Raw genomic sequence first — 22,432 nt, 5'->3', positions numbered from 1 at the left:
TTTGGGCAATTTTGAATTTGTGAAATGACCATAGTCTTAAAAGAGAATTTGGAAGGACGTCTCCACCCAAACCAGAAATTATTGAATATCCATACAGACAAATGCAAGACCAGGTAGCCGCTGAAAGAAAATGTAATTATCTTTCTGTGAAACAGAAACAGCGGTAAATTACATGACCATCATATTGTCGTGTTATAACAATAATCATGACCGCGGTCCTATCTAGATCCTCTCCTGTGATAAAGGCGAAATTGAGGGCAAATATCAGACATTTTAGAGCATACGACTACGAAGATATCATTATCACCTTCTGTGATCCCGGCAATATCTATATATTCCCTCACAGTTTAGGGCTACTTACAAGAAACTTCAATTGCAATATGTAAAATAAATCCCCCTAAAATCCTAGTGGTGCTAGTGCGCCGCTGTCCTTCCCTCAGGGCATCCCCTGCTAACAGATGTGCTAACCCTGAAAAGAAATCTCTCAAAGGGATTAGGTAAATTAATTGTGTTACTGAGATCCTTTTATTGTTGAGGGTCTTGTTATGAAGATATTTAAGTTGTGTTATCAAAGTCAATGAAAACACTAAGCAAGAACCATCTTTATAATAGTGAGTGCATTTCAGAGAAACGCTTATGCTAATTAACAAGTTTATTTTTCAAAGTATAGGCCTAATTTACCATTTAATTAATATTAACACGTTGACTGCGCCGACTGAGCCGACTTTACAGGCGCTCCCCAGTGGCGGGCGAAGCCCCGGCGTGCAACCGAATCAGCGAACGCAATTGGCATTCAAATATTTCAGTCTGACGAATCACAAAAGAGCAGTGGTGACTGTGCTGCGTTACCCCGAGAGTGGATGTAGTTCACTGAAACACCCAAAGGTAGCAGCACTGCATGGATCCGTATCCAGTGTCTTTGTAATGTGGGTTGAAGAGAAAAAATCCCCGAAACCGGGACAAAAGCATTGCCAGACAGGATTTTACGGGAAATTTTAGTACCAACCTACACCAAAGTAAAGCTCGCATTCTAAGCTGGCAGGCTGGCAACGATTATAATGTCTCCGTCTGAGGCTAAGCTCACACTGACTCAATATATTTCTGTTGGTCTGGTGCCGACTTTAGTCGGCGCGCGCCACCTGGGAGCGCTGGTGACGCCGACTAAAGTCGGCACGCGCAGTCAACGTGTTAATCTGTATCAAAGCTTTAAAATGATTGGGATTCATTTTTGAAAATTGGAGAGTTAAAATCCTTAGTTATATTAACAATTTAAATTTAAAAGTTTAGTACCTACGTTAGTTTTGTAGTAAAGTTTGTTTGTGTTGATGTTAGTGTGTGATTTTGTTTTGGGTAGACACTTTCTTCACTGGGGATTCTACCATCATTGGAGATCACTCTGTCATCAGAAGACACTCAGACAAAGACTGCTTCAATTGACATCCTCACGTACATAGTTGAGTTCTCACCTTCAGTTGTGAGAGAATACACTCTCCAGCAGACATCAACGAACAACGATGAAGTAAGTCCTGCACCCCTCATGGTTGCTGTACTTTTGTTGATTATTTCCAATTTGATTGTTTTAGTATAGAGTGATTTAGATTAACAAATCTAGTCAAAGCAGACATGATGGAGTACGGTACTTGACTAGGGATGAGTCGAATCCGAATCTCAAGAAAAGATTCAGATTCGAGATTCAAATAATAGGATTCCAAGATTCGCAAGCCTACCGACATCAAGATCCCAGGCCAAGAACGAAATGTTAGAGATGAGTGAGATTATGCTCCGGTCCGGTTTAAACAAAGATGCTTAACATACAGTTGTCTGCATTCTGCAATGTAAACCACAGAATTGAATGATTGCCTTGTTTACTTCTTATTTAAAGTCCAGTGTTGCCACAACCATTTGTTTCTTAAATGAAAATGATGCATTTGTTCCAACATGAGAAAGAGTTCTGTTGGTTGTTGTGATAACACTGATCAGAGCGTAAGGAGAACAGACTAACTAACTAGACTAGACTAGTAATGCGCGATTCGATTGCTAGGTTTCAATTCGAATGGTATCAACACATTCCTAGTTTTAACACGTATCACTAATTTCTATAGTAAAATCTTACAGCTTATCCACGTTGAATGTGTTTCAGGAGTTGGTTTTGCTGAATGTAATTATCGAACAAATGATTTGTGACACTGACCCTGAGCTGGGAAGAGCTGTACAACTGATGGGGATCCTCAGGATACTCATTGATCCTGAAAACATGCTAGCTACTATCAACAAAACTGAGAAAACTGACTTCCTCAACTACTTCTATAAACACAGTATACATCTGTTAATAGGTAAATAAACCTATTACTTTGTACTTTCAGTGAATTTGAAAAACTAGTAAATTTAATTTGCATGTAACTAATAAAACTTTTATTCTGATTAAATGAAATAATACCCCCGCCGCAGCAAACCTGCAGACTAAGCGAATTTCCATTAGCCTGATTGGATTTACACTAAAATGCCTCCTTAAAGATATCACATTTATTCCCTATTTAAATAGAATTAGTTTAACGAGTACTTAGGTTTGCTGCAACAGGGAGGGTAAAAAAGTGTTTTTTAATGTAAAATGTTAATAGTTTAGTAAGAAATGAGTGTATATTACAAATTCAATCAAAATATGTTCCGTAAACAAGCAAACTACAACAGTTGACTTATTCTCCATAAGAATAACATTGGAATTTTAAAATTACATTTTTTTTAATTTTCTCCGTAACCCTTAGGCGCATAATAACGCTTCAATATACTAAATTATTTGTTTCTTTAAGCTCTACGCATGGTTTGGAAAGTAATTGTGAAATTTTGTTTTTTTAGGGTCAAAAATGGGAAAAACCTTTTTTTACCCCATAAAACCCCCCATAAACCCCCGTTCCCATAGTCCAATCATGCTGGTTCGCGAACTCGTTAGAATAAATGTAGGTTTACACGTTTATACCAAATTTCATAAAAATCGGATCATTTTTGCTCGTGTTATTGTGCTAACGGACATATATAGGCTATGTATAAATATATAGGCTATGTATAAATATATAGGCTATGTATAAATATATAGGCTATATATAAATATATAGGCTATATATAAATATATATATATATGAATTTAAACGGATGGTGTTTTTGGCCTCTAGGGACCTCAAAACAAAAAGTAAATCGGTCCCGGGTCCAGTTCTTACCATGAGTACTACAGTAATAGCTTATTCCCTAAATGGGAAATTCGCTAAAAATGAAATTAAATGTTTATTTGTCATTTTAAGTATATAACTGTGACATAAAAACACTTAACTTACTATAATAAAATTTTTTTGAACAGTTTTTTGTAATTTTAATCCAACCCTTTGAGGTCAAATTTTTTTTGTTTTTCGACGAGCATAGTTTTTCATTCCAGCAATGAGGAAAATGGCGCCCGGCGACCTACACTCGCCATTCGACGGGAAAGATAATTTTGTTGTTGTGAGTATAGGTTGCCATTTTTGAGCAGTCGGGAAAATGGCGGGCAGCGACCTATATTCACCATTCAACCGCAAAGGGTTAAAATCTGTACAAAATCCTTATATAGGCCCTATCCCCACCGACTGAAGGAATACCAATCACTACACACCACCTCTAAGAGAGGTTAGGTTTTTGTTTTTTACTACCTGTTGTCAAATATAATCAGCTGGTTGGTGTCCGGTAAAAACTCATTACAGTACAGTAGTACGTAATGAAACCCCATTTGATTAAGCCGGCGGCAAACAGCTGTTTTCCTGGACTAAATCCTTGCGTGGGAAGTTTGTTAAAACAGTGTAGTGTGGTGAATTTCCCTATAGGGAAGTAGCTATTACCGTAGGTGGCACGGTAAGACCTGAAGCTGGCACCGATATACTTTTTCATTTTGATTTCCCTAGAGGCCAAAATCACTATTCGTTTAATTTTTATATATGTGTATATATACAGGGTGTTGAAAGAGTCTTAACACACCCAAAAAAAATTAAACAGCGTAAGATAAAATTTTGCAACTTCAACATATCATTTTATATGGCGACTTTTCTACCTTTTTGCAAGAAATCAAAATTTTACCCCCTCCCCCTTTAAAAGTAGAAAGGGGGAAACTAAAAATTCTTAAACGTAAAGACCCATGTTGTGACCCTCATTTTAAAGGTCTTAATTAGTAGAATATAATGCCGCAATTTGAACTCAAACGGATAACCGAATACAGAATACCCGAGTTGAAAATGCCGTTCAAAGATATCTTGAATCTGCCATTTTGAATCTTTGAAGGGCTCTCATTTTTGACTCAGTTGTTCTTTTGTGCTCAAATTTGTGGCATTGTATTCTGCCAATAAAGACCTTTAATTAGATGTGCATATTGACCTATCCATACGTTTATGATTTTAACACATAGCCTAATTCAGTTATGCGGATCTACTCAGGGGGGGATGGCACGCTAGAAGTCAGAGGAAAATCATAATTCAATAACCACAATATGGTGTATTGGTACACATCTACGTTCTAACACTTCACCTAAACAATAGAAAGAAGTAAAGTTCTCACAGCTTTTTGTTGCTGCTTGGTTCAAATTAGCTGTTACAGGGTGTCCACCGACCGGGAAAACCGGGAATTATGCGTGATTTTTTTTTAACCGGGAATTATGCGTGAATTTTGTATTCAACCGGGAATTTTTCGCCGCGACCGCGGGAGAGGGAGATGACAATGACGTAACTGTGGGAGACGATGACGACGTTTCCGTGACCACGGGAGACAACGATGACGTATTCGTAACCGCGGGAGACGATGACGACGTTTCCGTGTCCGCGGGAGTTGACGATGACGTTTTCGTGACCGCGGGAGACGACGATGACGTTTTTGTGACCGCGGGAGACGACGATGACGTTTCTGTGATCGCGCATTCAGACGATGACAATTCCTTGACTGCGGGAAACGATGATGACGGTTCCGTGACCGAGGGAGACGACGATGACGTTTCCGTGATCGCGGGTGGAGACAATGACGTTTCCATGACGGCGGGAGACGACGACGATGTTTCCGTGATCGTGGAAGACGACGATGACATTTCCGTGACTGCGGAAGACGACCATGACGTTTCCGTGATTGCGCATGCAAACAATGATGTTTCCGTGACTGCGGGATGATGATGTCCAACAATATTGCTTGATGATGACGACCGCGGGAAATTATTTGAATTAAGCTATCATCGAGGAAGATTATGATAACTTTACTTTGATCGGGGGAGTGATTATAATGTTTCCGTTACCGCTGAACAATATCAGGATTTTTTCACGACCACGTAAGACAGTGGTGATGTTTCTGTTACTGAGTGAGATATTCAGGATTTTTCAGTTATTGCAGAAAACGATTATGGTGTCTCTACGACTGTGTTAGATGATTACAATATAACCTCGAGTTTAGCTTGACCAAAAATTTCAAAATGGCACACTTCTAGAAAGTTTTTTTAAAATATTTTTTTTGTTATATCTTCATCTACCTTTAACGTGGGTTTAAAACATAAATTGGTTACGTGCAATTTTTGTAATTTCTGCATTATTATTTCTGTAGGCTACTTGGAAAACAACCCATTACTCCAAAATTATACTATATGAAAGTACAAATAGCCAGGGGTTGGTGTAGTAATCCTTCAGAAAATTTGGAAAAATTGTTATGATCAGTATTAAGAATCTATTTTTCAGTTGTCTGTACGGAGATTCGATAAAGTTTGGTATCGACATATCACTATTTTTAGGAAGTTATTAATAAATTGCAGGTTTAAGGATTAGTTTTTAATTTTGGATTATTTAATCAGTAATATATAAAAATTTAATACTTTTGTCAGGCAATATTACAGCAATCATAATTTTTTCCCCCTTAACTGAGAATGCTCTTTTAGATAATTAAATAACGAGCTGTGTTAGTGCTAAAACATCATTGCTGGAGTTGGCGCAAAACACGTTAGAAATTTTTGTATGAAAAGTATGACCTGAACTACCTGGATTTTTTTTTTTTACTCATGAATTACTCATGAATTGTTTCTTGTTGGCCACCTGTGTTATCATACATGTATTAAGAACTAACGAGAGCACGCCCCGTGTTCGAAAAATCGACCAAAAGTATGTTTTGTACAAACTTCTCTATTTTCACCCCACACTGTAAATAAAACATGTGATTGGAATGTCTTCCATTTGTTTTGATTTTCTGTTTATATTGTGTTGTTATTTCGTCATCACCATAGCAACCCATAAGACCCATGTTAATTTTTTAAAACTTCAAATTCATTTTTTGTGCTTATTTTTGAGCCTATTTTAATTTATAAAGGGATTCTGCACACCTACAAGAAAATAGCTTTCTAACGGTATGCGTAGATTTTCCCTACGATACACACGAGCTGAGAAAAAAGGTTTTAAAGAAACATGCTTGCCTATTAATATATAGATAGATGGTGCTGCACCCTGTTGGTAAACCTTTTAATGCTACACAAATTATTTAGTTGAAACAGCTGGCAAAATTCTTTAATTCCTTTTAAATATGAATACTCATAAGGTTAATATGGGAAACTGTAGAGTAGAGCCACTGGGGCAGAGCCCGAAAGGATTTTTGAGTTAAGTATATGTCTATATGTTAATCGGGAATATGAGCTATCATCATACCAAATTTCAACACAATCCGACCAGTAGCAAATGTGTGATTGAACTTCAAACAAACACACATACTTTCACATTTATAATATTAGTATGATAACTGTTTTTTTTTAATCAGTTTTAGCTGCCATTTTGTTATTAGTTGTCCAATTTCTATTTTCTTTATGTTAATTGTTTAGTTTTTCAAGACCTGTTAGATGATACTAAAATCGACCATACTTCCTATTTAAAAATTTTAAGCTACCCCCAAACTAAGAGCCAAAAATAAGCCAAACCTACCCACTACCACTAAGAGCCAAATTTTCAAAATTAACCATCATTATTGTAGCCTTTCATATTGAAACAGGTTGCCGCAAACCGATTTCAAATATCTCAAATAGCATAAAAGTTAAGAGGGTTTCAAGTTAATTTTCAGCCACCCTCATGGTTATTTGGATTCAAAGTGTTTTAGGATGCCATTTTGTTATTAGTGGTCCGATATGGGTTTTCTTTATGTCTATTGTTTAGTTTTGTCAAGACCTGTAAAATGATACCAAACTCGACTATGCCATTTAAAAATTTTGAGCTACCCCCGCCACCCCTAAGGGCAAAATTTTCAAAATTAGCCATCATTATTGTAGCTCTTCATAACTAAAAGGTTGCTGCAAATTGATTTCAAATATCTCAAATAGTTGAAAAGCTAAGAGCAAGCTTACTTTCTGCCACCATGTATACATATATATACACTATATATATATATTATATTATATTTGTTCATGGAAATATTTTGATCAAACTTGGTAAAATTTATTTATTTTATACTAAGCTACTAATATTTTACTAAAAACACATTTTATTGGCCTCCTTGTAACAGCAAACCTAGGTACTCGTTAAACCTAATGTTATTTAAATAGATTTAATTTAAAATAAATTAAGGCAAATGGAAATTCGCTTAGTCTGCAGGTTTGCTGCAGTGGGGGTATTTTGTATATACATAAATAATGCCACTTGGGAAAAAGATCAGTATACATCACTGCATTAATCGAGTAACAAAATTTGTCAACATCGATGGAGCAATAATTAGGGAATAAAAGCTACAGGGCAAAATAAGAATCACAGAAATTGTCACAATTCTACTAAAGAGAGTGTACTCACAAGTATCCCATCCTAATAGATACCACAATAAGATGCAAAGTAGTGATATCTAACTATCTTATAGGCATATATTTTGTTGGCAAATAGTATCAGAGAAAAGTTAAAAAATTACAGTTATGTTAAGTTTTACTGTACACATTCACTTGAAAGTTAATGCCAGTTTGAGTGGCTGTGAACAGTTGTCTAATGGCTGTTCCAGCACCACTGCTAGCCAACACAGTGGACAACGTTCCAGCCAAGGATGACTACCAGACAGTGCAACTGTTGGGCCTGATTCTGGAACTGTTGTCCTTCTGCGTGGAACATCACACATACAACATAAAAAACTGCATCCTCAGTAAAGACCTGCTCCGGCGCATTCTGGTTCTTATGAAGTCCAACCACACGTTCCTTGTCCTTTGTAAGTAGCTCATGATGCAACCACTGAGATTTATTGCCATTTGAATAAGAGATGTGGGTGTGTCAGTTAATTAGATTTTTTGTAAAAAAAAGTTATATTGATTAACAGATAAAAATTACAAAACCTTTTATGAACATTTCTTACTCCCACCCTCTACTGTTTTAGTCATTAAACATAAAACCGAAACTACCCTCCTGTTGAGGCTTTGGATGTCTGCTAAAAAGTGCTGAACATCTCATAAGATCTGACTAATCCCTAATGTAAATTTTATATAAAGTTGAAGAAAATGTTTCTTTTGACTAAATCATGATATAAATAATATTTTACAATAAATTTCCTTTGATTTTACGTTCTATGGTCATTTATCAGAATATGTCAGTTGAGAATTGTAGTTTCCCACTGTTGTTAAAACTTCTCAGTTACAGTTCAATCTAAAACAACTCAATGTCATGGATAGGATAAGATCATCATATTTCATAGACAAAAATAAACATTCAGTATTGCCCTAGTAATATAGCTCATGATCACAATGGGTGAATTTTGGGTATACAGTAGAACCTCGATAGTGTATTAATGGGGTGTGTTGAACTAACAAAATTTCGAAAGGGAGTATATCGGACATTTATATTCAGGAAATGTTTAAAACATGAGATGAAGCAAACAAATATAATGAATATCTATAAATAAAATTACAGTTTTGTCTATACGTTGCGAAGAATCATGTAGTTTTTTGTTATTTTTTGGTCTCAAAGCCTAAGAAAGACAAAATGAGTCTTATCTCAATTTCTGTCTGTATGTCTGTCTGTCGTTGTGTCTGTAACTCCAAATTGCTAATTTACACAGCCTACTCCGAGAAAACAAGATTACCTATCAAGATTCAAACAATTTTAATGTATTCACTGGATTGGTGAGAGTGTCTTTAGCCATTCAAATATTGTCTCACTACTTTGTAAATAAAGTAACGGACATTCAAAAACCCAAGTTTGTGCGATTTTTGTCAAGTTTTCTCCCAATGTTTACCACATACATAATTTATAACAAAATAATTATCTGTTTGGAAGGTAGGTAATCTGTGAAATAACAAACAGCTGTTTGGATCAAGATTATTTTTTCTAGCTGTCACTGATATGTTTACATGAATAATATTGTTTACTAATTTGCCTACTGCAACCTTTTCCGATCACATTTTGTAAGAAACCCCAAATCAAGTGGGTTAAAAAACGTTGTGCCTTACATAACGGATTTAATTAATCGCAAGTGCAATGATGTGTAACCGTAAATTAAATTAAATAACTAGGTATCATCCAGGTCGGGAACCGAAGATTCTGTGTGCATTCAATTGTACTTGAGTTTCGATAATGGGTAAAAAGACCGTGAATCAGTGTTGTTCATGGCCACGAAATTCATGGCCTAAGCCTAAACTACTTAGGAAATAAAATTACTAACGTCCAAAAAACCAATTTTGTGCGATTTTTTTCACGTTTCCGCCTAATGAGTACTAGATATACCAATCATAGTTTAGATAATACGTCATCTGTTATCTATTGAATAACAAACCGTTGTCGGGATAAAGGTTGTTTCTTTATACTGTCACTGATATGTTAACATTAAAAGTTGTTTACAAATAATGCAATTAATCGGAAATAACTTTGATTTCTGATAACATTTTGTGAGAAATCCGAAACCAAGGGAGATTAATAACCTTGTGACCAGATTAACACATTTTATTGGTTGGTAGTACTAAAGTTCTTAATTAACTGTAAACATTGGTTTTTGGTACTGGTACTTTTCTTTAGAACCGGTGATAGCGAGAATCATTTTTACGTACCAACACATCACTATTTACAACTTTGTTATCGTTGGAGTTGCACCTTATTACTTACAGTCATATTAAATTTAATTGATCTCTCTGTATAAGTCTAACTGTATAAGTTTTGCGTTTTCTGTCTGAATTCCAAAATGTTAGTTTATGCTATGAAAATGTTACACATTTGAGTAAAACATTTTTTGAGCAAACCATCATGAATCTTTTACGCTTTACGCTGTTTACGTATCCAATAGTTTGTGGCCTGTGTATTGTAAATTACCCACGAATACTAGAACAAATCCGGTATAGATCATAATAGTGATGGGTGGATCCAAGAAAATGTCGGTACCGGATCTTGAAAAATTCGACAGATACACACTGTCATAAGGGTGGGTTAATAAACATAATTAACAGAATGCCAATTTAAATCATACTGTTTCAAATTAAATTAGTAATGTTTAAAGGTTAATATATCAGTACTGTGACATTGCACAACCATACAGGTTATTGACGTTGGCAATATACAGTACTGTAACATTGCCCACCCATAGAGGTTATTTACGTCGTAATATACAGTACTGTGACATTGCCAAACCATACAGGTTATTGATGTCGTAATATACACTACTGTGACATTGCCCACCCATACAACTTAGCCATACAGGTTATTGACGTCGTAATATACAGTACTGTGACATTGCCTAACCATAGAGGTTATTTACATCGTAATATACAGTACTGTGACATTGCCCACCCATACAGGTTATTGACGTCGTAATATACAGTACTGTGACATTGCCCACCCATACAGGTTATTGACGTCGTAATATACAGTACTGTGACATTGCCCACCCATAGAGGTTATTTACGTCGTAATATACACTACTGTGACATTGCCCACCCATAGAGGTTATTTACGTCGTAATATACAGTACTGCCTAACCATAGAGGTTATTTACGTCGTAATATACACTACTGTGACATTGCCCAACCATACAGGTTTTTGACGTCGTAATATACAGTACTGTGACATTGCCCAACCATACAGGCTATTGACGTCATAATATACAGTACTGTGACATTGCCCAATCATACAGGTTATTGACATCATAATATACAGAACTGCGACATTTCCCAACCATACAGGTTATTGATGTCGTAATATACAGTACTGGGACATTGCCTAACCATACAGGCTATTGACGTCGTAATATACAGTACTGTGACATTGCCCACCCATAGAGGTTATTTACGTCATAATATACAGTACTGTGACATTGCCCAACCATACAGGTTATTGACGTCGTAATATACAGTACTGTGACATTGCCCACCCATAGAGGTTATTTACATCGTAATATACAGTACTGTGACATTTCCCAACCATAGAGGTTATTTACGTCATAATATACAGAACTGTGACATTGATTAAAAAATTGGGAAAATCGGTCTTGTACATGGATACAGACAGCTTTGTGTTAGTAAACAAATCGGGAATAATTGGTCTTGAACATGGATACAGACAGCTTTGTGTTAGTAAAATAAATCGGAAAAAATCGGATCCAGCCCATGATCCGGAATTTTTTGGATCCGATCGGGTACCGGTTCTAGCTCGGATCCGGCGGATCCGGTAGTCTGATATCCGGATCCGGCCATCACTAGATCATAATCATTTAAACAAATGATGATACTGGCCCAAAAGTTAACATATTAACATTGATTGCTCAAAAGGAACTCTCTAAACCATATGTCAATGCTAATAGTAACAATGGCATCAGGCTAATTACATCATTTGCTCATGTTTTTGATCCATACGGGTTTCTGTTCTAATTCGTGTAAATTACCAATTTAATCGTCTTTAGTACTTCATTTCATATAGTATGCCATCATTTCGACACCATTTTGGGTCATCTTCGGATTAAGCAAATATAAATTGTTGTTACGGACGACGGTATTATCACTGCACGTTAAGTAAATACGATATGATCAAATTTGATGACACTAACAAAGATTTTAAATACTAATGTACTTTGATTTGGTTAAAGCGTAGATAATGTCTTGATTCAATTCTGTATGTCTGTTGGGAACGCATCAATGTCCTTATTTCTTAGTGTTTTGTGGGAAAGACAAGAGCACCTTTGTTAATGAAAATTTCAACCGGAATAAAGTGTGCAATTGTGAGGTTGAGGTAGTATTATACCTACTTTTAACCAGTGTGTAAAGTAGCTTATAATTAACCTACCTGAGCTTAAGCCTAAGATTAAGCCTACCTGAGGGATATGCCTCGTATATCACTATAAAGCTGTTTTTTTTCTAAAGCATTTGTTTTGGCTTGAAACGGTCAGATATTGTATTTGCGAAGGTTTAGATGGGGATGCGGAATACTATCCCCCGGAAAACTACCCCCCCAGGTGAAACGTGACGTCACAAAATCTGCCAACTAACCAATATGGAAGCCATGTCCGCGACTGGAACACTACCCCCCCTAGACAAATCATGCTATTTAATTTTAATTTTAATTCGAGTAATTCCATTGGATAATAGAAAAGTCATGTGGTGAATATAAAACAGAATATCGAAATGTTACAGCAAGTTTGGTTGGTTAGGTTAGGTTAGATTAGAACTGTTTGACAACTAAATTTGAGTGTCCGTGACTGGAAAACTACCCCCCCGGTCTCTGACGTCAATATGACGTAGGAACCTGTTTGGGGGGGTAGTTTTCCGGGGGGCAGTCTTCCGGCGACCCGTTTAGATATATTCCTATAATAGTTTTACCAGCATATCTGGAAAAATACACACTTATATCCAAACCAACTGCTGTTCTGAATATAAGAAGGTTTAATCTGACTACAAGATAAACAGACACACAGCTATACTCAATTTCACGTTCACCGTGCAGTACGGAGCGCCCGTATGCCATGTATTTCAAATGGGAGTTTCCGCGCTACTAGCCGTCCTCAAAACATCAACAGCCGTGAACCGCTACTGCGCTACTCCATACCACTGCATAAACCCTTTTAATTTTGTTTAGGTTTTTATTGATGATTTAGTTATTTAGTTAGTAGATTAGTTATATCACTTAATACCTACTTATTTACCTATAAATATTTAAGAATGACATTTAAAGAACCATTTTGTTTTAACTGCAAAAATGACTATAATAATTTATGCACTAGTCAAAACATCTTAGAAAACATTTTAGAATAAAAAATCAAACTACTACATATTTTAATTATTTTCACGCAAAACCATAAGCCGATTCTTTGCGTCAAAATTGTTGGCGACTGGGAAGTCGTAGAACGACGGGAGAGGGCTCAAATTAAAGGTCTTGGTCCCGTGACGGCGGGAAAAATAGTGAAATTCCTGAAATCTTAACACAAAATTAGATATAACGTAAAATTTTCTTCATAAGAATAGCATTAGAAGGCATTTACTGCTGATTTTTGTTTACTTCAATACAGCTGATCGTGATTTATCATTAAGCAAGTAAGCTTACATTTGGATTACTCATTTGCCAGTAAATTCTGCAATGTAATGTATACTATATAAAACGAACGATATAAAGGGATAACGTTACCCTTAATAATCAAGACTTTTTAGTTGTGACAAAACTAATTTTATTTATATAGATAAGATACTGACTGTGGTTAAACATTCAACTTAAACACGCCTTAATATTTAAAAGAATAACATACAGTATAATTTTTATTAGTCTAAGACAAATTACCAGACTATCTTGATAAATGCCATAAAACACACAGAAATTAGAAAAATGAACTTGAGCGCCTTCACGAGAGTCGCGAGGACTGTTTACGCATCCCGCATGACAGAAAACATGAATTTTACAGTAATGGTAGTAGCAAGGCTATCTCCATAAGACCTGTACTGCACGGTGAACGTGGAATTGAGTATAGTACTAGTATAAAACATGACAAAAATAAAACAATCTTATCAACTTAGATCTCAACCGTACGTTCATTTAGCTTCTTACTGTAGAAAATAATTTGTAATATTTAACTTCTTTTCACTAAGGAAAAAATGTAAATCAATAGGATGGTTTAAGTTAAAGTTCAAAGCAAAATATTGAGTTTTTGCATGCCCAAAAACAATAAGAAGGCCCTAGTTTTAACCTCAGCGAAACCGTCACGTAATCAGGTCTCTGTCGAAGTATAGGGACTGTCGAATTATTGAGGTTCTACTGTACCAACATAATATATGAGACAAATTGTACTTCAATTCTAGGGATTTCTTTGATAAGGGAATAGTGGCGAGTAACAGTCCATTTGAACAAACTATAAATGGTAAAATTTAAAATATTTTGTGGTCAAATAATTATTTTTAAATCTGATGTAAGTAGTAAAACCATTCCATCTATATATCAATGGACAAAGAAATTTACTGTAACCTTCAATGACTTTACTTCTTTTGTATAGCTTCAATGTGAGTTCTTTATTATTTTAATTATTTGTCATTTATAGTCCATTTGTTTGTTAAGGGAGACATTTTATATTTTACTGAAAGTACCCAATACAACACTTGGTGGTTAATTTGTCTGAACTTATCAGGGCTGTTAAGTTTTCTACATTATTGAGTTGTGTTGATGTTTGGTTTTTAATGTTTAGGTGCTCTGAGGTTCATGAGGAAGATTATAGCTTTGAAAGATGAATTCTACAACAGATACATTGTCAAAGGAAAGTTGTTTGAACCAGTAATTGATGCATTCATAAGAAACAACGGTCGATACAACCTCCTTGATTCAGCCATTTTAGAAATGTTTGAATACATCAAACTGGTGAGTTGCAAGCATTTGGTTGGTCAATATTTTAACAGTTGTGAACACTCCTGTTCCAATTAATTTCCAATTTTAAGCAGCAATTCATAGCATTTGATTTATATAATTGGTGTAATGGTGTGTAACACAGTTTCAGCCTCAGGTAGTGCAAACCACTAAGTTTTTAAGTCTACTTAATTTAGGTACTACTATTGACTATTGGATACCGAAGTTGTATTGATAGTCAAAGGTACAGTAGAACTCCGATTATCCGAATCAATAGGGACCAGACCCCATTCGGATAATCAAAAATTCGGATAATCGGAGTTTTACCGGGATTCCGGGAATTTTAAAGAAAAATCCTCATTTTCGGTACTAAGTGAACTTTTAATTAATAATAATTTAAATCAGAACATTTTTACAGTTTACAATGCTCATAGTACAAGTGTTCTATACATGTTATTAAGTCAATAGTGTTCCATCAAAGTCCAAAATTGGCTAAATGTGTTTAATAACAATTCTTTGATATTTTGCAAAACTTATTACTGTAGCTTTACGTTTTTAAAATTGTTGAAATAAGTGATTCGGATAATTGGAGATTCAGTTAATTGGAGTTCGGATAATTGGAGTTCTACTGTACTACTTATTGGGAGCCAAGCATGGTGCTGTATTTTTGTTGATACTACTAACACAGCCAATTCATTAATTTACAATGCAATATTCTTGTATTGTTCAAACACAATGCAATGGGGTGAAATACAATATCATTACCAAACACGTTTGTTTGAATTTATTTTTTTATTTTATTATTTTTTTTTTCAATTTTGCATACAATTCATTAAACTAAATTTGTTCACAATAATTCAACTAATGATGTGCTTTATGGCTTCGGCCTTCCCCTGTAAGATGAAGAAGGAAAAAATGATGAAGCTAAATTAAAGTTACTATCTTAGTGGACATAAGAGATCAAGTAGCTCCAGCTGAAATTCAAAACCATCCCAAAAAACATCTTAAAAATAAAGGGGAGTGCTCCAAAAGGAGTTAACTGCCCTTCTTATATAAAAAAAGATAGCTTTTGTCACACTTTAGCTGGTCCACCCTGTATTTTATTACGAGCTAATAATTGTATCTACTACTTAAGTATATCATCTAAATCCTTTTCAATCTTTTGCGGCCCAATATTTTTTAATTTTGTGGCAATCAAGCTGCTAATCAGTTTGGAGCTTAAAGCACCTCCCAGCAAAATTTACAAAAATCAGACTTATTATTTATTTTGTGAAACCTATTGAGTTAACAAAGTTTTATTTTTAGGAGGACATAAAAACACTTTGTTCACATGTGGTAGAAAACTACACCAAAGTATTGGACCAAGTAGATTATGTTCAAACATTCAAAGCTCTAAAACTACGGTACCACCAACATCAAGACAAGAAAGAAAGAGAGAAAGCAGCCGAACGAGGATTGGATAGGTGGGTTAAACTATTCTAAATTTTGCTTATTGATAATGTTAGAAAAATTTGTTCTCTGAGTTTTGATAATAATGTAACCAAATGCCATTATATAATTACCTGATAACTTGTTACTTTTAACTTTGAATCTCATTAGTTAATATCACATCAAGTAGTTTCAATGGTAAACTGTTATGTCTAGTGTTCCGTCCATCTTGCGCAACAACAGATACAGAAGAGATCAGCGACAGTTGGAGGAAGAGGAGGAGATGTGGTTCAACGAGGAAGATGACTTTGATGATGGTGAGGCGGTCGTACCTGCAAATACTAGCAATATCATCAACAAAAAGTTAAACTCCGAACTCGACTCGATAGGTTAGTGCCAGCAGGATAGGAAATTATAATCTAAATATCCGTAGTTATGATGTAAATTTAATTGAAAATAACGAACCAAGAAGCTGTGCCAAGACAATTAAAAATGTCCTTACTGACTTACAAGACTTACTAACATTAAAAATAAGTAATGATGGGTCGGTTGATATTTGTATTAGTTTTTTTCGGTCCAGTTTTTGTTATGTCACTTTTTTGTTTTTAAATAGATAAAAGTAGGGATGTGTCGACTCAAGATATCACCCATACTTGTATATTGGTATTGGTATATAGAACCAATCGTTTAACTTAAAAGTATTTTCTGATAACCAACATGTCTGCAAAGATTGTGCGATCAGAGAATTTCCGCTATTATCGGTAATTCATGATTTTCCTGCGATTGTGAAAGGCAATGATGATGTTTCTGATAACTCGGAGAGTATTCAGTGTTTTGCCGAGACGGGAGGAGACTATGACAGTGTCTACAAGACCGCAGAAAATGAACGAAAGTCTGAGGCTCGCACACCTCTACTACTAATAAACCAAAGCCGGCATTTTCTGTAAATTCTTGATTTTGGATTTCTTTCTGAAATATAAACCAGTAAAACCGACACCTAACATTAAAAACTGACCCATCTCTAATAACAAGTTTAGTGCCTAGAACTAAGACTAAAGTAGGTAGTTATCTTGGTCACCACAATGTGTATGTTTATTTTGTTACATATTTTAAAATTTTTTCAGGGAAATCTATTGATAAGAAGAGCGAGGGAAGCAGTGGTAAAATTTTTGGCAATGGTCCAAAATCACCAATTTTGAACAACAACCTTAACAGCATAACAGGGTCTTCTCCACTGACTCCATCTCAAGGCGATGTTAAATGTGCAGCTCTTTTCAAAAAGGTATTTGTATTCACGTACTTTTTATTTCATGTAACTGTATTAAGTGTTGGACAACTCTGGCTCGGATTAAAATACTAAGCTATTCTTAAAAATGCTTTGGAAATAATATTTTTTTAAATCCAAAACCAATTTATTGTTGATTCAGCAGCGAGCTTTAGGTACATCCAATCTAAATAATCAATAGCTCAAATGAAAGCTGGTATTTCATTGAAGGTTCTTATCTTAGACTGAAACATATTGGATAATGCAATTAGAACTGGTTTAATACACCTTAATTAAAGCAAGTATTAAATACCCCCACTGCAGCAAACCTGCAGACTAAGCGAATTTCCATTTACCTGATTGGATTTACACTAAAATGTTTCCTTAAAAATACTAGGGTGGTCTGCCGTTACACTTTAGACGCATAAATGAGCGAAGCATTATTTAAAGATTGTCAATGGCTAAAGCAGCTAACACCCTTCAATATGTTCCCTTTCAACAGATTCACCGTTTGTTTGTCCGATATTATTTCAATTCTAAAGAATGACAAATTTATCTGATAGTTTTGTTTAAGGAAAGGCTCTAGGCCAGGATTTTAAATGGTAGAAAAAGGAGGATAGCAGCTAGCTTACCTTGAAAGTAGGGGTCTGCGGGTCCCCGATTTTTTCGGGTCGGGTCGGGCCAGCGGAAGGCCCGAGAGACCGGGTCGGGTCAGAGATTTGATCGGGCCAAGATCGGGTCGGGCCCAAAAAAATTATTATTTTCAAAGTTATAATAAGTAATTTTCAAAGAAACACTCTTATATATATTACTAGCTGGCCCGACAGACGTCGTCCTGTCCTAATGTGGTTTTATGTCAAATGCTCGTTCATTTTCAAGATGAACTCGTTCGCATGGCTCAATCACGTCCTGGTTGAAGTGAGTGAGCGTGGTAAATTCTTGTTAAGAATTTAAGCTGATTTGTTAAGAATCAGCTGTTAAGATTCTTTAATTCCATTTAAATATGAGTACTCATAAGGTTAACATGGGAAACTCCAGAGCCACTGGGGCGGAGCCCTATTGACGGATCTGTACCAAACTTCACACAAACCATCCTTGAATAATACTTAATAATGCCTGAAAGTTTCATTACAATCTGTCGAGCGGTTTTGGAGTCCATAAAGGACAAACATACAAATATACAAACATACAAATATACAAATATACAAACATACATTGGATTTTATATATATAGATTACAGAGGAATTAAAATGTTAAAATTAGAATTAAATATTAAGTTTGCTCACGTTTAAGAACAAATACACAACAGAGCAATTGCCTTACTGTCACTAGCCAGAGCCAGTCGTCTACTGACAAAACAAAAGCCGTGACTCAATAGTGCAAAGAAAACGAAGTCAAAAGAAAGACTATTTATCCAGAGGTCCCATTTTAATTATTTATTGTTTATTCCATACCTAGTTTAAAATATATTTTAGTATTTTATTTACATAATAAATTATAAACAAAAGAAATATCTGATATAGTGTACAGATCTGTATCTTGTTCTTTTATTTTCCTATTGTCCTTTTTGTCATTCAGTAACAAAACAAAACAACACTTCTGATCGTCTGGTTAGGCATTGTATGGTCACTATTTCATTTTTTTTTTAAGTATCAAGTATCAGCAAGTCTACAAAGAGGTTAGGCCTAAATATTTTATAATTTTATTTTATTAAAGTTTTCATCAGTAAAATTATTTTTTTCTTAGGTTAGATAGAGTATCAAAAAAGATATTTCTAAGATCCAATACAATATTTACAAGACACAAACTACCATGAATTAATTTCTTTATAAATTATCTGTAACAGTTTTATATTTTTGAATAAAGAAAATATATCTTTTTGTCTCTACTTCCTTGTTTCGTTACTTGCATTTTGTCAGCAATTGGAACAACCAGGTGGTGTAATAGGGGCGGGGGAGGGGGAGGGTCTATGACCTTGAGTGTCCCCGGGCCTGGCTCGGGTTGTGTAAGAGGGGAGGGGAGGGGAGGGGGAGGGTCTGTAACCTTGAGTGTCCCCGGGCCCGGCTGTGAGAGTGATTCATGGTTTTTTGTTTACATTCTACTACCCTTCCTTCCGAGAAAAAGACCCTACGGTTTCAAAAACATTGACTTACAGTATAAAAACATTGAGTTGTGTTGCTAATTAGGGCACTATAATGTCTCTGCTGTCTGCTTATGTTGCCAAATTAGCATTTAACTTTCTTTTCTCTTGATTTAATATAATTTTCTATATATTAAGAGTTCCTTTTTGGGTACCTAATAATTGTGATATTGTTTGACTTGAGTTTATGGATTTTTAATTCTTTTCATTTATTAGCTAAAATCAGTTGTTTTAGGATCTCTTGCAATACCTATAACTGTGCCTATAACTGTGTACCTATGACATGATATGCAATTTTTACAGTCTTTACTATAACTATACCATAAACAATGTATGTGTGCTATTTTTACTGTTTTAGAGTTTTATAGTAAATTAGTTTACACAATATCTTTTCTTCAATGAGTTCTCCACTTGTCATGTTGCTTAGTCTATTACTATTTTAGGCCCTATAAAAAATAATTCCTATGTAAAGCTGTAGGCCTACTAATGCCAATAATAGATAATTCTTTATTTATGATGATGTAACTAATAATGCTATTGTAAGTGTGAGGTTTTTGTACTTAGGAGGTTAGGAGGCAGGGAATGAATGATTCATATTGCATGGTGGAAACATAGAATTTTTATTATTTTATTTTAATTTCCATTTTTTGATTTTTAAATTTTGACATTTTTTACTAAAAAATTGCAATATTTCATAAATAAAACTGGATAACAAAAAACGGATTGCGGCATTGAGTTAAGCTTAAAAAAGTAGTTTGATATGATGGGTCACAACACCCCCTTCATATTTAAAATAATTTATCACATTTCAAAATGGTGGATCCAAGATGGCGGCCGAAAAAAATACATCAGTCATAACCAAGTGAAAATAGGTCGACAATTACTGGTAGTGGATACTTATCTTTATCTAGCACTATTTTGAGATTATGGTCTTAGTTTGTAAATGCACAATGTTAAAATGGGCTAAAAATAAAGTTTTAAAAAGCCCTCATAACTTTAGAATGAATCAAGATTTTTTAAAACAGTTTGCGGCATTGTAATCAGGGTAAAAATCTAGTTCGAAATAATGGGTCACAACTCCACCTTTACATTTGAAAAAAAAATTTTGTATCCAATATGGCGGATCCAAGATGGCGGCCGGAAATGACCACCTTGTCAAAATGAAGTACTTACTACTCAACAATGTTTGGAAGGGGTCTGGGATTGATATTTGAAAAAATGTAGAAAAAAGTTGGGGGGGGGACAATTAAAACTCACCCTGTATATATATATATATGAATTTGAACGGATGGTGTTTTTGGTCTCTAGGGACCTCAAAACGAAAAAGTAAATCGGTCCCGGGTCCAGGTCTTACCATGAGTACTATGGTAATAGCTTATTCCCTATATGGGAAATTCGCTAATATTCCCTATATGGGAAATTCGCTAAAAGAAAATCAAATTTATGTTTTTGGTCGAGTAATACAGTAGATAAATGAATGATGATTCTTGATGGCAAATCTGTCTGTGCATACAGTAGAACTCCGACTATCCGAATCAATAGGGACCAGAACCCATTCGGATTATAAAAAATTCGGATAGTCGGAGTTTTGCTGGAATTCTGGGAATTTTAAAGAAAAATCCTCATTTTCGGTACTAAATGAACTTTTTATTAATAATAAATGAAATCAGAACATTTTTACAGTTTACAATGCTGATAGTACAAGTGTTCTATACATGTTATTAAGTTAATAGTGTTCCATCAAAGTCAAAAATTACACACTGGCTTAATGTGTTAAATAACAATTCTTTGATATTTTGCGAAGCTTATTACTGTAGCTTTACGTTTTTAAAATTGTTGAAGTAAGCGATTCGGATAGTCGGCGATTCGGTTAGTTGAAGTTCTACTGTACCTTTAATTTAAGACCAAAGTTATAAAAATTGGTTGGGTAGAAGAGCCAAACGAACTCGGAAAAGAAAAACCAAATTTAACTCCCATAAGAAATGTACCTTGTGAGGAAGTTGCATTAGTGTATTACTAAAAATATACGTCAGATAAATTAATGCCGATGCTTGATGGCAAATCTGTCCGTGCATACCTTTAATTTAAGACCAAGATTATGCAAATCGGTCTGTTGGAAGAGCCAAACTGACTAAGAGATTGTAAACATTACTGTAAAGTGTCAAATAAAATAGAAACATTTTGTGGACATCACTTGCAGTATAGTTGTGTGTACCTGTTTGCAGGCTCTGGTGGACTACGAAGGCGACTCAGATGAAGATGAAGAGGAAGGAGGAGAACTTCTCCCAACCCCGAAGCGTGCAAGATTCTCCTAGAATGGATGTTTATAATTTTTTAATCGGTTTTAAATTTATTTTATTTATATGGTTCACAGTGATGAAAGTGAAAAGCTATATAGTTTTTATAGCTAGAAAGACAATTATTTATAAATTAATAATACTCATATGTGGACGAATTTGTAAATACTTAAATAGGTTTACTTTATGTATGAACGTCCAGTGTCTGTGTAAAGAGATCATTGTGCGCTATATAGACCCAATCTTGTTTATATCTGTAACAAATTAAATCCTTGTGACTGTTGGATTTAATTTTGTCTAAAATTCTTTGACCTTCCTTGTGTTTCCTGCTTAACCCCAGGTGTCTGAACTGTTCACACTGGGAAAGGACAAACTTGGCGAGGATTGTTGAAGGTGTAGAATCTTGTTAATTGGTTTTTCTCGATTTACCCAAATAGGGATGGGTGGGTCCTGAAATTTTAGGAAATTTCCAATGAAGATATATTATCGATCATTGAGGCGGGATTATGAATGATT

At 35.0% G+C, this 22,432-nt stretch overlaps 1 protein-coding gene across 1 annotated transcript in view; it reads left to right on the top strand.

Moving 5' to 3' along the window:
• The window catches only part of LOC128985675 (serine/threonine-protein phosphatase 4 regulatory subunit 3), an 81,491-nt gene extending 59,284 nt beyond the window's left edge, over nt 1–22,207 (top strand). The window contains exons 9-16 of the mRNA XM_054405447.1: nt 1,355–1,519; nt 2,141–2,333; nt 8,002–8,202; nt 14,632–14,801; nt 16,092–16,249; nt 16,431–16,603; nt 17,339–17,496; nt 21,845–22,207. Of these exons, the coding sequence (XP_054261422.1) occupies nt 1,355–1,519; nt 2,141–2,333; nt 8,002–8,202; nt 14,632–14,801; nt 16,092–16,249; nt 16,431–16,603; nt 17,339–17,496; nt 21,845–21,934 (1,308 nt within the window). The 3' untranslated portion in view covers nt 21,935–22,207. The remainder of the gene's footprint in view (nt 1–1,354; nt 1,520–2,140; nt 2,334–8,001; nt 8,203–14,631; nt 14,802–16,091; nt 16,250–16,430; nt 16,604–17,338; nt 17,497–21,844) is intronic.
• Nucleotides 22,208–22,432: the final 225 nt, after the last annotated feature.

This window comes from Macrosteles quadrilineatus, unplaced genomic scaffold, assembly GCF_028750875.1.
Source record: "Macrosteles quadrilineatus isolate MER2022 unplaced genomic scaffold, UCM_ALF_1.0 Scaffold_1__1_contigs__length_201487025, whole genome shotgun sequence".
Taxonomy (NCBI): Eukaryota; Metazoa; Arthropoda; class Insecta; order Hemiptera; family Cicadellidae; genus Macrosteles; species Macrosteles quadrilineatus.
The sequence above is the reverse complement of the archived record's forward strand: the minus strand, read 5'-3'. Positions and strand labels throughout refer to the sequence as shown.